At 37.8% G+C, this 15,628-nt stretch overlaps 1 protein-coding gene across 1 annotated transcript; it reads right to left on the reverse strand.

The window, feature by feature from the left end:
* Window positions 1-11,394: 11,394 nt before the first annotated feature.
* Window positions 11,395-12,047, reverse strand: LOC135628374 (uncharacterized). The gene has a single exon (XM_065134998.1). The coding sequence runs from the start codon at window positions 11,973-11,975 to the stop codon at window positions 11,538-11,540; it is 438 nt and encodes a 145-aa protein (XP_064991070.1). The 5' UTR covers window positions 11,976-12,047; the 3' UTR covers window positions 11,395-11,537.
* Between the last annotated feature and the right edge of the window lie 3,581 nt (window positions 12,048-15,628).

Consider the following 15,628-nt stretch of genomic DNA (forward strand, 5'->3'; position numbering starts at 1 on the left):
CAGAGGCAGAGTACATTGCTGCATTAGATGTAGCAAAGGAGGGAGTCTGGGTGAAGAAGTTCATCACAGATTTGGGAGTCGTGCCGGGTAGCGAGGAGCCGATCTCCTTATATTGCGACAACTATGGGGCGATTACTCGAATAAGGGAACCCGGGTCTCATCAGAAGTGTTCTGAGGAGGTTCCAACTTATCAGAGAGATCGTAACCCGAGGATATGTAGCAGTGGAAAGAGTTCCATCCGAAGATAACATTGCAGATCCACTGACAAAGCCGTTGTCTCATTTTATCTTTGAGCGTCACAGGGGTCTGATGGGGATCAGACACATAGGTAATTGGCTTTAGGTCAAGTGGGAGATTGCTAGTCATAGGTGCCCAGCAAGCCAATCACGTGAGTGATGGCACGTGTGACTTGATACAGAATCTTTTTGCTTATTATATTTTGACGTATATCACTTTATAACTATTGCATAAATGCATACATATATTGTGATGTCCTTGGATTTGTGCAATGGGAATCGGATCGTGATGAGATCACGATAATGAGATCGATTCACCTTTAAACACATATCCTAAATAATCCCGGTCATAGGTTACTCGAGAGGGACATCGTGATAACCGGATAGACTGGTGTGCTGTATACCCGTCCATATGATGGATGCAGCTGGTCTCATAGCTGCTCGTGTAGGGACACTAGGGATACAGTACAGGTGCTCATTGGAGAATGAGTTCACTGATTGATCCGCTTATGGAATGCTGGATGGTTGATGATGCCTTATTGTCAGACAGCGATTCCGTAGTCCTAGTGGTGTATCTGGTCCTTAGACTTGAGACACCAAGGATGTCCTGTATGAGTGCTCCACTCTTTGATACCAGACTTATAGGTTTGGCTGTCCCAGATCTAGTACAGCTGGTCATTGGGAGTGGTAGTCGACCTTACGAGGGCTATTGAGTGTTGATAGAGGATCATCCACTCTCGGCGTCATGAGAGGAATATCCCATGTGTTCTTGCTCAGACAAATCCCTGGCCAGGGTCATTCGGGTTGAGAGAGAAAGAGTTCTCCGGGAGAATCCGATTAGAGCGAGACTCGAGTAGAAACCGTATGGGTCTGACAGCACCATGCTCGATATACGGTCTCTGGGATATTAGATGGATGAGGGATTATAGGTACACGGTAACTGAGGACAGACAGGTCCAATGGATTGGATTCCCCTGTATCGTCTGGGGACTACGGCGTAGTGGCCTAGTACTTCCGTAGTCGATGAGTCAAGTGAATTATTACAGAGATAATAATTCACTGAGTTAGAAGGAGTTCTGACAGGTATGACTCACGGCCAGCTCGATATTGGGCCTAGAGGGTCACACAGATATGGTAGGCATTGCGATGAGTAGAGGTTCGGATATGAGATATCCGATGGAGCCCTTGTCTTATTGGATGCAGATACAATACCCACTAGGGGAGTTCCCATTAGGGTTTGACAGGGGACCTCTATAAATAGGAGGGATTCAGAGCCTCATAGGCTAGAGCCTTTGCTTGTCTTTCCTATTCTCTTCTTTCTCTCCACCTCAGATCAGGCCTGGAGTTTTGAGGAGCGTCATCGTAACCCTGCTATGTGGATCACCACTAGAGAGGAGGACGCTTGACCTCCTTTACCCTCTCCTAAGGATCTGCAAGGAAACAGGGATATACGATCTCCCTAGGTAACACAATCTACTCTATACGCAGTTTCATGTTTCGCGGATTTTTGCGCACCAATCTTCGCACGACGACGATCATCTTTTTGGGAATCGGGGATTTTGTTTTCTTATTCTTCCACTGCGCATGTGATGTCGCCCCCAAGATTTCCCAACAGTATGTGCTGTCTTGTAAGAGTAGAATTGTCGTCGAAGAAACAATGGTTTCTCGATGTTATTTCTACCAAAAACTTAAGAGAATTGAGGAGGGAATTGATAGTAAAATCACAGATTATATGACAGTAAGGATGTCTAATTTAATCAAGAGAATTTCGGCAGTATAACAGCAAGAAAATTAGTGCAAGTTGCGATAGCAAAATTGTCGTCGAAAAATTTCAACGGGCTACGATGAAAATTTGCAGCAACACAAAATCATTTTTAGAGATGAATTCCTTAATATATCAATCGTAGATGGAAGCCAAGATGATCTATGAAGTGTATAAGAAATTTCATTCAAAAAAAATTACAAATAGATGGGTTAAGGCAACAATATGCCGCTGAAATTTTCTACAGCACAGATTTTTAAGTATAGCAGATTGGACGTAAAAGATCAGTGGTTTATATTGAGAATTTTTTGATGAAATCAAAGGAAAATCCACTGTTAGGAAGTGTCAAAGTTATCATAAAAATTTCGTAGAGATTTGGATAGAAACAGTGCAGATTTTTAAGATCAAACAAACAGTGCTATGCGGTTGAAATTTTACAGTGCAGATTTTCAAGTATAGCAGATTAGACGTAAAAGATCAATGGTTTATATTGAGAATTTTTTGAAAAAACCAAAGGAAAATCTTCTGTTAGGAAGTATCAAATATGTCATAAAAATTTCGTAGAGATTTGGATAGAAAAAATACAGTAGCAAGATCAAACAGACGATGCTATACGGTTGGAATTCTGCAATGTATCTTTCGTCGTAGAGATGAAAACTTTATGACGAAAAGTTTATGCAGCAATATAGGAATAATTTTTTTTTGGGATTTTCAAATAAGGATAACTAAATTGCAGTAGCAGTAAGGTAGAAAACCAGAACCTGTTGCAATTCACGGGGAGATCAAAGGATGATCCGTGGTGGTGGAGATGATGGCGGAATTTGACAACGATCTCTTAAGCAATTGTGGGAATTGTTTTGGGCAGTTGTGGAGGGTTGATGGATGGCTGTGGAAGGGCAGCGAGATGCCAAGAATATTGCTCTGATACCAGGTGTTAGAACCCTTGCAGATTCTAAACTTGGGGTTGATCTCTTTAGGGGATCGGCCTCCTTGGAACTCTATAGAGGTTTCTCCCTCCAAGTTGCTGCTCAAAGGCTGCAGAAAAGATTTATCTATTGCTTATGAAAAGAGGTGGAATACATGACTATTTATAGGGCTTCTAAACCCTAACTCCTAATAGGACTCTTACTTAAGACTCCTACTTCTAACCAACTCCTAAAAGGACTCCTACTCAAGACTCCTACTTCTAACCAACTCATAATAGGACTCCTACTCAAGACTCCTATTCCTTTACAACTCCTTATTCTTCTCTAAGAAATAACCTCCTAACCCTAGCCGGCCACTTCACTTCTTTAATAGGGGTCGGCTTAGGTAGGTTTTACATGAATGCCCCTCTCAATTAGGACTCTCGTAGCTAGAGTCCTAACACTCGCCTACACTGTCGTGGTGGCCGCCGTCCTTGCAACTGCTCCGCGGTCAGTGACCTCTCCTCCTCGTTCCCCTATCTCACTCGAGCGAGAAGTGCCACTGCCTCCATCCTTGCCACACAGCCATTACTACTTTCCTACGGCAGCAGGAACGATTGCAGTTCTTGCAGCAGCAGCCGCTTCCATCTGCCGCTGCATCTTGCTTCTCTATTGCAGCAACTTTTGCTACATCTGCTGCTGCTGCCACTTCCTGCATTGAGGTTGATGGAGCTTTAGCAGATTTCTCACAAATTTCTCCTGCTACAGCATCGCCGCAAATTTCTTTAATGTTGCTGCAGCAGCAATTTTCAGTAGTTACTCTTCTCACTCATTTCCTCCTCCACTTCCTCCATCTTCCAACTACTCTTCTCACTCATTTCCTCCCCCACTTCCTCCATCTACCGTGAAGCATTGCAGTAAAAAAAAAAAAAAAAAAAAAAAAAAAGAAAGGAGGCTAGGATGTCTTCATTATCTTATTATGATATTCCAGTTCCTATTTCCGTAGGGACTCACAGTTCTTCTCTTATAGAGCTTATCTCCATCAATGCAGCCACACTAATCCCTTTTAAGTTATCAAAGGGTGGCAACTATATATCCTGGCGGGCTCAATTTTCTAATCTCTTATTTGGACACGACTTGCTAGGTTACGTTGATGGCTCCTTCAATTGTCCGCCAGCCATGCTTAACATCCCCGGAGAATCTAGTCCAATACCTAATCTAGCTCAAACTGTGGTTGCGTCAAGATCATCTCATCCTCCAAGCTATTCAAGCCTCAATTGCTGGATCCGTCGCTCCATTGATTTCTGCATGTGTGACTACTGTCGATACGTGGTCTAAACTACAAACAACCTTGGCGAATCATTCGCATACTCGTAAGCTCAGTCTTCTATCCAAGCTGATAGTGACCAAATAAGAGGGAAGTACTATCACTGATTATCTACAAAATATCAAAGTTATCATCGATGACTTGGCTTTGATAGGTCATTCCTTATGTGACGAGGAGATCATCATCCATACCCTAAATGGTCATGGAGATTACTACAAGGAGTTGGCAGCTACAATTCGGGCATGCGACTCGCTAGTCTCCTTTGAAGAACTCTATGACAAGTTGATTGACTATGAGATGTATTTGAAACGTGCAGACAAACTGCCTGGACTGTCTATCACAGCTCAAGTCAGTTATAAGTCTAAGAGGAAAAATACTTGGTACCTTCCCAACATCACCCCTTATCTTATAGGTCCCATGCAACACCCCCCTTATCCTCCTAACTTCTCGCAAAGTGGCAACTCCAATACTCGTCCACCTTGGTATCCTACCCCTTCAAGCCACCAATGACGGATCGTCTACCAACTGTGTGATAAAATCGGACACTCTGCTAAAGTTTGTCGGTCTCGACCCTGCCTTCTTGCTCTGTCACACTGGCCTCAAGCAAATCTCCTTATTACTTCGACAACTAGCCAGCCCAACTAGATTATGGACTATAGCACCTCCCATCATATCATCTATGATCTTCAGAATCTGTCTCTCCACAATCCCTATGGTGGCGATGAAGATATCATCATCGGTAGTGGTAACGGCCTTCCTATAACTCAGACTAGTTCCATAACACTTACTTCTAATACTACTACATTTACACTCGATGATGTTTTATGTGCCCCTAATATTAAACGCAACCTCATTTTTGTTTCTTAGTTTTGCAAAAATAACAATACTTCAATTGAATTCTTTTTTGATTCCTTTCTTGTTAAGGACTTGAGCACGGGGGCATCTTTGATCCAGGGCCCGAATATAGGAAACATTTATGAATGACCGTCAGCTTCACAAATAACCCAGCCCATTGTTCATTCTTCCATTACGTCTCCAGTTGATATGTGGCATCATCATCTTGGTAATCTCTAGTCCCTTATTCAGCATAAATTTCTTTCTAGTTTCTCTCTTCCTATTTCTAAATCGCATAGTTCTACAATGCATTGTGATGCATGTCTTAGTAATAAAAGTCATCGACAGCCATTTGGCCCATCTTCCATTTCCACCTCTAAACCATTTGAAATTATTTATACAGATGTTTGGGGCCCTGTCCCAATCCTATCTTTTGATAAATTCAGATTTTATGTCATTTTTGTAGATCACTTCACTAAGTACACATAGTTATAACCTCTTCACATAAATTTGACGTTTCGATCGTCTTTCCCACTTTTCGAAAGTTGGTCGAAAATCACTTTTTGTTTAGCATCAAAATGGTTTACTCTGATGGTAGCAGTGAATATCAAGCCCTGGCATCCTATCTCTCAGCTTGTGGTATCCAACACCTCAAGTCTCCCCTGCATACTCCTCAACTTGTTAGCTCCACCAAACGCAAACATCGGCATATAGTAGAAACTGGGCTCACACTTCTCTATCAGGCTTCCATGCCTTCAAACTTTTGGACGGTAGCCTTTCAAACTGCTGTCTATCTCAAAGTATTTGGTTGTCTATGTTATCCATGGTTGCATCCCTATGCCTCTCACAAGTTAACATCATAATCTAATCCTTACGTTTTTATAGGTTACTCTCTTGAACATAATGCTTTCCGCTACTATAATTTTCACACTCATAAAATTTTTATATCACGTAATATTATTTTTATTGAGTTTGTCTTTCCTTTTCACAACCATACCTCTCCTACCATGCAGACCACCTCATTAACCATTTCTCATTGAGGTGTACCTCCGATCTAACTAGACGAGCCTCCCATAATATCGTCCAGTTCCTCTTCTTATGATCCACACTATTCCACTCCTCTGGTTTAGCAATTGCCCATTCTTACTCCACTTCTCTCTTCTCCAACTATTGGGGTACTTGGTTCAGGATCACAATCGTTATCTTTACCTCCTTCTCAACCAAGTGACCCTGACGTACCTCCACCTGACCAAGCCTGTGTCAATGACTCTCAACCACTTCTTCCAACAACACAGCCTCACGGTCCCGTAGTCTCCTACCATCCTATGACCACACGCTCTAAGAGTAGTTTTTTCAAACCGCATCAGGTCCTTAATCTTCATGCTATCATGGATTCCTCATCCACCACCGTTGAACTCACCACCTTCACTCAAGCCCAAAAATCCCTACATTGGCGTACTGCCATTTGTGAGGAATATAATGCCCTCCTCCATAACTCAACATGAGATCTAGCACCCTTTCATCATACACAAAACATCATCGGGTGTAAGTGGGTTTTTCGAGTTAAGCGGAACCCCGATGGCTCTATTGCCTGATACAAGGCATGCCTCATCGTCAAAGGGTTTTATCAATGACTTGGAGTTGATTTCACTGAGACATTTAGTCCTGTTGTTAAGCCCACTACAATCAGACTTATCTTGAGTCTCGCCACCACTAAGGGCTAGCAATTACGCCAATTGGATATTAATAATACCTTTTTACAAGGGACTTTAACTGAAGATGTTTTTATGCAATAATCTCCTGGTTTCACTCATCCTCAGTATCCAAGGCATGTCTACAAACTTCGAAAAGCTATTTATGGACTTTGTTAGGCTCTAAGAGCTTGGTACACTAAACTCGGCTCTTTTCCGACTTCAGTTGGATTTCTTAACTCCAAATTTGATTCCTCGTTATTTTTGAGACAACACCATAGCGACACAATATATATTCTGGTTTATGTGGATGACATTATTGTCACAAGCAACAACCCCGTAGAAATCTAAGCATTCATTAAACAGTTGGCAGATTGATTCTCGCTCAAAGATCTAGGACCCTTAAACTACTTTCTGGGTGTAGAGGCTATATTCACATCTTTCGGTCTCTTTCTGTAACAAAGAAAGTACATTCAAGATTTATTATCCAAAACAAATATGCAGGATGCAAATGTGGTTACAACTCCTCTATCTGTTAGTGACTCTCTTAAATTATCTGATAGAAGTCTTGCTACGAAACCCACTCAATACTGACGAGTGTTGGTTCCCTACAGTACTTAGCTCTCACTCGTTCTGACATCTCATTTGCAATTAACAAATTATCACAATTTATGTAGAGGCTATCTTCTATGCATTGGTCTGCGGTCAAACGAGTCCCACGATATCTTAAAGGGACTCTCAATCATAGTGTCTTTCTTTGTAAATACTCTCCACTTCAGCTTCATGCTTTTATCGATGCTGATTGGGTAGGCAACTTTGATGATCGAACATCCACATCGGGGTATATTGTCTTCCTTGGCGCTAATCCAATCAGTTGGAGTTCTAAGAAGCAAAAGATAATCGCACGGTCTACAACTAAAGTTGAATACTATGCCATTGCCACTGCCACTGTAGAACTCAATTGGGTCACAAATCTGCTCAAAGAACTCAACATCAACTCTACTCCTATAATATATTGTGATAATGTTGGAGCTACTTATCTGTGTGCTAATCCGGTGTTCCACTCCCGCATGAAACATATTGCTATCGACTTCCATTTTGTGCGAGATCAAGTTGTTCGCCGTCAACTATGAGTTTCTCATGTCCATTCGGCTGATCAATTAGCCAACTCACTCACGAAGCCTCTCGCTCGCCACCTTTTTATATTACATTGGTCCAAGATTGGCATCCTTGATAGGAGTACTATCTTGTAGGGGCATGATAGTAGATAAGATTTTCTCAACTATATGAGGATATCTCTCTACTCTATTGAGGGAAATCCTCTAATTTGTTAAGGAAAATCCTCCATCCTAACTTGTATACAATTAAGCTTCTTTAGTAATTTCTTTTCTATCTCTTTTCTAACATTTGGTGCTTGTAGAGATTTGGGTAACGATTTGAGGAATATATTCGTAGCCCTGCCGTGTAGATCACCACTAGAAAGGAGGACAGTTGATCTCTTTCATCTTCTCCGATAGATATGTAGGATTTTAGGGATATATAATCTCCCTAAGTAAAATACATCTCTTATATATGCACAGTTTTCGATTTTACGATTTTTCGCACCAATCTTTGCATGATGATGAAACATTTTTGTAAAAATTTAGGATTTTTTTTTTTATTCTTCCGCTATGTATGTGATATTGCCCCTAGATTCTCCTACATATGTAACATAAAAAAAAATTTATGCTAAGATTAAAATTAAATAATAATATATCATATTTACAATGCATATCTTTCGATACAATTTAGAAATAACTTTATTAGATCTGTAGGGGCATCGTCTTTAGATCCAAAATTCGCTATTGATCTATAAGGAGAACTAAACTTTTTTTCTCCTCACTTCCTATCTTTTTATAAGACCACTTAGATTGATGGATTAGGGATAAGGAGGATGAGAGAGGAATCATAATCTCTTAATGTCGTGATATGTCTTGTATCATCATGTCACACACTGTGTAACCACGTGTAGTGTCATGTTTAGTCCCTAGAAGATCTTGTTTATATATATACGAGAGCAAAGTGTCTATGATAAGTAATTATGAGAGTTCCTCCCATCAAGGGCATCTCCTAAGAAATCCTACCTTAATTGCACTTTTTTTCTATTAGCTATAACTTTCATTATAATCCAATTGATTTATAATATATCTTATCAAGTAAATAGGGTCACATAATCTAATACCTCCCACTTCTTCCTCAGCGATGAACCTCCTACTATCATAATTAAATAGTGCCCCATGTGGCCCCTTCTTCCTCATGGACTATCACATCTTGCTCGGTGATCTATTCTCTTTGCCAACCGAACCTCCTCCTCCTAATCACAAACCATAACCCACCACCTCTCACTATCATTGTTGCCTCCTCTCGCAAGTACTTTTATCTCCATCTCTTCCTCCCTATTAATCGATGGACTTCAACCATTTGTCTGCCATCTTCCTAATAAGTCGACAGCGAGCACCAGCCATCATCGTTAACTACTCTACCCATGAAGGGATTCTCATCATATTATTAGAGGAGTCTATAGATTAAAAGTGACTACTCTACCGGTAGACCCTACTATGGTCACCCCTCCACCTTTTCTCATGCCCGCACGTCTTCTCACATGCTTGCATGGTAGACACTCCTCCGCTCCTCCAACTCAAACACATCTCTCATCACATCAACCAATAGTTCTTCTCAGGACATATACTCCCTTATCACTCTAGTTTAACAATACCTTACCCCCTTTATAACTTCTCCACCTACTTCTTCATAAATTCTTCTTATAATGCTCGATGAAGCAATACCCTCAACACCACAAATAATACCTTTGTCCTCTCCAAAGTGACAACAAAGTGCATGATCAAGTATGTGTTAATAACACTTCACCAATTCTTATGCCTCCAACACAATCCAATAATATCATCATACTTAAACATTACATGATAACATGCTCCAAAAATGACATCTTCAAACTATGTCAAATCTTTGACCTATATTCTATCACAAGCTCTCTACCTACACCCATTGAACCCACAATTATTACCTAAGCCCAAAAATTTTCACACTTGTGCAAAACCATGTATGAAGAATATGATGTCCAACTCTATAATGTCATATGGACCTTTGTACCATTTTATCATATACAAAATATCATCAGGCATAAGTGGATATTTTAAATTAAGCAAACCCAAATAGATCCGTTGCTAGATACAAAGCATTTCTAATGGCCAAAGGGTTTCACCAACGATCAAGTATTGATTTCACAAAAACATTCAGTCTAGTTATTAAACCTACAATAATCCGACTAATCTTAAGTTTAGGTATCACTCAAGACTGGCACATATGACAACTATATGTTAATAGTACTTTTTTATAGGGGATCTTAATTGAGGATGTCTTTATGTAGCAATCTTCTGGCTTCATCCACCCTCAATATCCAAGCCATACTTATAAACTACGAAAAGCTATTTATAGACTTCGCTAAGTTTCAAGAGCTTGATATACCGAACTTGGCTCATTTTTAGCATGAATTAGTTTTATCAACTCTAAGTCCGATACCTCGTTATTTCTACGCTAATAAAAAGGGAGTACTATATATTTACTGATATATATCAATGACATTATCATTACAAATAGTAATCCTATGGAGATCAAGCAATTGGTAGGTCAATTCTTCGTTAAAGATTTAGAAACTTGAAACTACTTTCTAGGATTTATACTTCAATTCTCCGTTAAAGATCAAGCAATTGGTAGGAGTTAAAGCAACACTCATATTTTCTGAAAGATAAATATATAGAATGAAAAAGAAGTTGTTATCCCCTCTCTACTACTAAATTATTAAATTCTATAATGACAAGTTTACTATAAATCTCACACTGTATCAAATACTTAATTTTTTACGATTCTTATCTCTCATATGTCTAGATGTCTCGTTGGTCAATAATAAAAGCAAAGCACCCTATAGTTCTCGATGGACTGCGCTGCCATCGTAGCTACAGGCAATTAATGCAAAGCAAAGAGATACGGAGGAAGTGCAGCTGAGAGTGGCCTGAATGCTGACGGTGATGATGGAGGAAGATACCGAAAGTAGTTATATAGATGCTTGCCGTTCTCTTGGGGGCAAATTAAGGTGGTCTCACTCAATGTCTTTTATTGGGATCATATTCATTTCAAGAACACGGAAGTGGAGTCTCAATAAATGTGACGTAGCTTTAAGGCATTCAGAATAAGAAGAAAGGCTGAGATCGTATCAACAAAGTCAGAGGCTTAGACTTGTTCAATGACTTTTAGGACTGTACAGGTGCAACAATTCAATGCCGGTAGGAAGATTGTCAAATTGGTGTGACCAGTATGACCACAAGGCCTAAGTTCCAAGCCAAACTGATTGATTCGTTGATTGTGATCACCTCAACTAAAGCCCGCACTGAAATTTGAATAATAATTTATTCGTAACGATTGTATATCATCAATATTATTCATTATTTAAGATTTAATATGGATGAATCTAGATCGATTATATTAACATGTTTTAATTTTGTCCAGAATATTTCCTTTGACCACTTCTCATAAAAATTTTATTTGATTATCGTCTTTTATCGTTTCTTAGATCAATACTATATGTCAAGGATAAAACTTGGAGTAAATGTCTCTTCAAATTTCAATATCTTCGAGCTAATTTCATGCTCTTTGTTCTCCAAGAATACAATAGAAGGTAATGCTACATTGTGTAGCATTGATCATCAACGCAGTCGAACGATGAGCTCAATCGTGGAGATCGATCTCGAAAGCAGACTCCGGGAAGGTCTCCGATAGCCCGGTGGAAGTCCTGAAGGTGATCTTCTTCCCGGAGGAGTGGTCGTTGACGCAGACCTCGACGACGGTGAACCAGATAAGCAGCTCCCTGGCCTTCACGCCGGTTATCTTCTTCAGCTTGCGCTCCTCCACGAAGGCGGTCACCTCGGCGGCGTATGACACCAGCTGCTTGATCTCCTCGAACATGTGGTTCATCTTCTTCTTCTGTGTCAGCCACACGAAGCCGTCGTCGTGGTTGTAGCCGACCTCTTCTATGTCCTCCAACGGCAGCAGGCCACTGGGGAGGCCGAGCTCTCGGAGCAGCTGCATCGTCTTCTCCCTGCAGACGTCGTCTCCGTGGTAGACCTCGGCGCCCTTGCGGTGATGCTCGATGGCATGGGATGCCATTCTGTGGATGCTTCGGGTTGCAGGCAGCCAAAACCGGGATGGATTACTTATAGTAATGGAGGAGAAGAAGACGACTCGGGCGGCATTAATGCAAACAGCTTGTTGAGCTGTTTGTGATAATTTCAACTAAAAGATCGGTGCAGTAGTGTTGTGTTCTCTCGTTCGTTAGATCTATTGGGTTCACGAAATGTGCGGTCGGGCGGTGTTTGGAGGTCCACGAATTGAATTAGACCTAAATGCTCGGTTCATTGATTCCGGCCATTGTTGCGTTCACCTGCTTCCATCCATAGCCATTTGAAGTGTTGTCTTCCTACTACCACCGTCCACGTTGCTGGGTGGTCCCTCACACGTGGCATGTAGTGGGACCAATAGAGTTTTTAAGTAAATAAAATTAATCCGGAAAAATGATAAAAGATAGGGGAAAGAAACGAAAGATAATTGCAGAACAGAAAAAAGATCTTTTAGGGGTTTTTTTAAATTATTTTAGAAGAAAATCATTGAGAGAAATATCCCACCATAAACAATAATTTTTCTAAGAGAGGTGAGGGTAAACTTATAATTTATGATTTTTCTAATCATTCCCCATAAAAACATAAATTATTTTAAAATAAATAAATAATTAATAAAATGAAGAATAAAATAAAGATTATTATAGTCAATGAGATGTATTTTCAAGGACTAAGCTCATTTAGTGAAATAACTACCCAAAGAGAATGAAGCCAATCAAGTCTTAAACTATGTTCCTTTTGATCTAGATTTCAACGAACCATATATAGTATATAATACATCCTCACAAATTTATGCTTTAGTAGTTAGTATTTTATTTATTCATGAGAAATTATAAGAATTATCTAAATAGGAAAGTCGCTATCAAAGATGTGTATAATCACATCTCACACAAAATATTACTTCGAGTTTCCTTAAAAAATTATATTCATCATATACTTATACATGGGAGTAATTGGTAATCACCATAGGGCTATAGGTTGGAGTTTAACTTCATTTGGACACTAATATGTTTTTCATTATTTATCTTTCAATTTGCTCGTTTGCCAATTAATTAATTTGTTATTATCATATTGAATCTCCTTTAAAGATCTCCATTTGTACTCCAACCTTTTACAAATGTACTACATTAATTAACTTCATTAATTAACTTAATTAATGAAGTATTTATAATTTATCATAATAAAATGATTGTAAATGATTATACATATTAAGCAAATCCATAATTATAAGCATGATATTGATACAACTACATTTCTTGAAATTTGAAATATCCCCACATTTGTTCAAAAATTGAACATATAAAGAATGTAACATAATAATATTGCATGGCGTACTTTGCTAAAATGGATAACATTAATTCATTTATGCATCTATATAGTGTAACTTAAAAGGAATTTTATAATTTGGAATGTTGTATGAGTTAACATTGCAACGATGTATATTATTCAAAATATATTTTGAAAAGGAAAAGATAAAAATGAAACAAATCACTCATAATATATTGCACCAATTATGAACACATACTGGCAATGATGAGAGCAGAGAAAAATTTGTAGTAATATATTTCACCAAAATTCTGAATAAACTTTCCGTGATAAAGTCTTCTTCTAACTTTTTATTGCATTTACTGTGAGCATGTCATGCAAATAAAACATAATAGCATTCAGAAGGAAGAATAATAATACATTTTCAATTTTTGTTCACATGTATTAAATAAATTCATATATACAAATAAGATATCTAAAACCTCACATTTCTAGGAAAATTTAGAATTAATAATTTGCTCATGACATTATATGATATTTAAAATATGTGTCATATATTTCATGCATGCATAATACAAAAAAAAATAGAATAGAGGTGTATATTCCAATATCACCCCAAGAAATAATACCATATACACATTTAGAAGAGTTATATCGTGAAAACAAATTGCTGTAAAATGCAGATAACAAAAGCGTCCACCGGAAGAATGCTCATGTGATTAATATTATCCCAATAGGATAACTAAATATTTAGATTTATTTTATTTGCATAGCATTTAATGAAACAAAAACTATGGACTGACCAAAGTCATAACAAGTAATGCATCAACCACTCATAATATAAATTGTTCAACAAAAATAATAGTTACAGTGAGATCCATCAGCAGCTAATGCTTCATAGCTATATCTTGGGAGATATTTTCATTTCAAGAACAACATATTACGCATATTGTTTTTAATATTGATCCAAATGATTAAATTATTTTAAGATCAAAATTAATTGATTCCAAAACAGTAAGAGTTACGACATGCATATTGGAATAGGAATTTAATATTTTTCCACGTATGTTTATATGTATGGTTTGCACACATGTCATGAAGCTATAGGAAGTGAATAGTGTTTGAATTAAAGAGGTCCAGAAATCAAACTTGTTTTTTATCTTTTTATAACAAAAAAAATGTAGATATTAATTTAATTATCAGAAATATTAAATCAACAGAAACATTGAAAGATGTTTTTTTATATCAAAATAGGAATTTTTATTTTATTTTTGACAGAAATCATAACTCCAATTAAATCAGGGAAGTTTTTTTTTATATTTAAGTAAAGATATGATTGATATTTAAGAAAATATATGTAGTTAATCGGTTTAGTAATTTTTTTAGTGGAGTCTTATATATTTTTATATGAAAAGAGAATCCGTTTAGTAGCGAAGACGACAAATAGTTACTCAAACAGTTAAAAAGATTGTATATTTATTAAAATCTAATTACAATAGATTAAATTCAAAAAATATAAAACACATTATAATCAGATTAAAAAGCTACGTAGAACAATCAATCAGGATCAACAATAAATATAATAATTTTATTTCGAAATACCAACCTGATATTTAATTCAAGTTATTTTAGCAAACAATCAACCACTAATGCATAGATTAAATACAAATAAATAAATAAATAATCCTTTTTTAATTATCGATTTAACACCTTGTTTCGTTTTAATCGAAGGGAGAATGTGCTTAGAATAGCGATCACACACCTTCGGATTTCATTTTTCTAACTTTTTTATTTTTTCTTATAATTTCTTATATTTTTTTATTTTAATCGGAGATCAAATATTATCTCATTCATTCTATCAATTTTAGGCTCAATGAATCTATCTCCACATGCACATGCACCCAAGGTGTCCCAAGGTATCCTTCCTTCCTTCCCAAGACGCATGGAGGTCCCCAAGAATAACAAGCGCTTAATAATGAATCCCTCTACCATCCTTGAAGAACTTGCAATCAGCAACAATGCAAGCAACAGTATCATCTACCAAAATGAAGCTAAACCCTCCATCCTCTTCTTGGGTCCAACACCTATCACTGCTTAGTTTAGTCCTTTTAATGCTATTAAAAGTTGAGAGTTACTTCTACTCTCGTAGGACAAATTATGAATTATCAGATGACACTAATAAGCATGTTTAATTTGATATCAAACCTAATCTATCTTGTACATGAGAGAGGACATTAAAATTTATTCCAGATTCAATCCTTTTCACATAGTTCCAATTTCAGATAGAATAACACTGATTAAAAAAACAGAGATAGAATGATCATAATATGGCCACTCTTGAGTGGCAATTGTAACATAGGACTATCTCAAACTTTCAAG

The sequence above is a fragment of the Musa acuminata genome, chromosome BXJ3-1 (genome assembly GCF_036884655.1).
Source record: "Musa acuminata AAA Group cultivar baxijiao chromosome BXJ3-1, Cavendish_Baxijiao_AAA, whole genome shotgun sequence".
Classification (NCBI taxonomy): domain Eukaryota; kingdom Viridiplantae; phylum Streptophyta; class Magnoliopsida; order Zingiberales; family Musaceae; genus Musa; species Musa acuminata.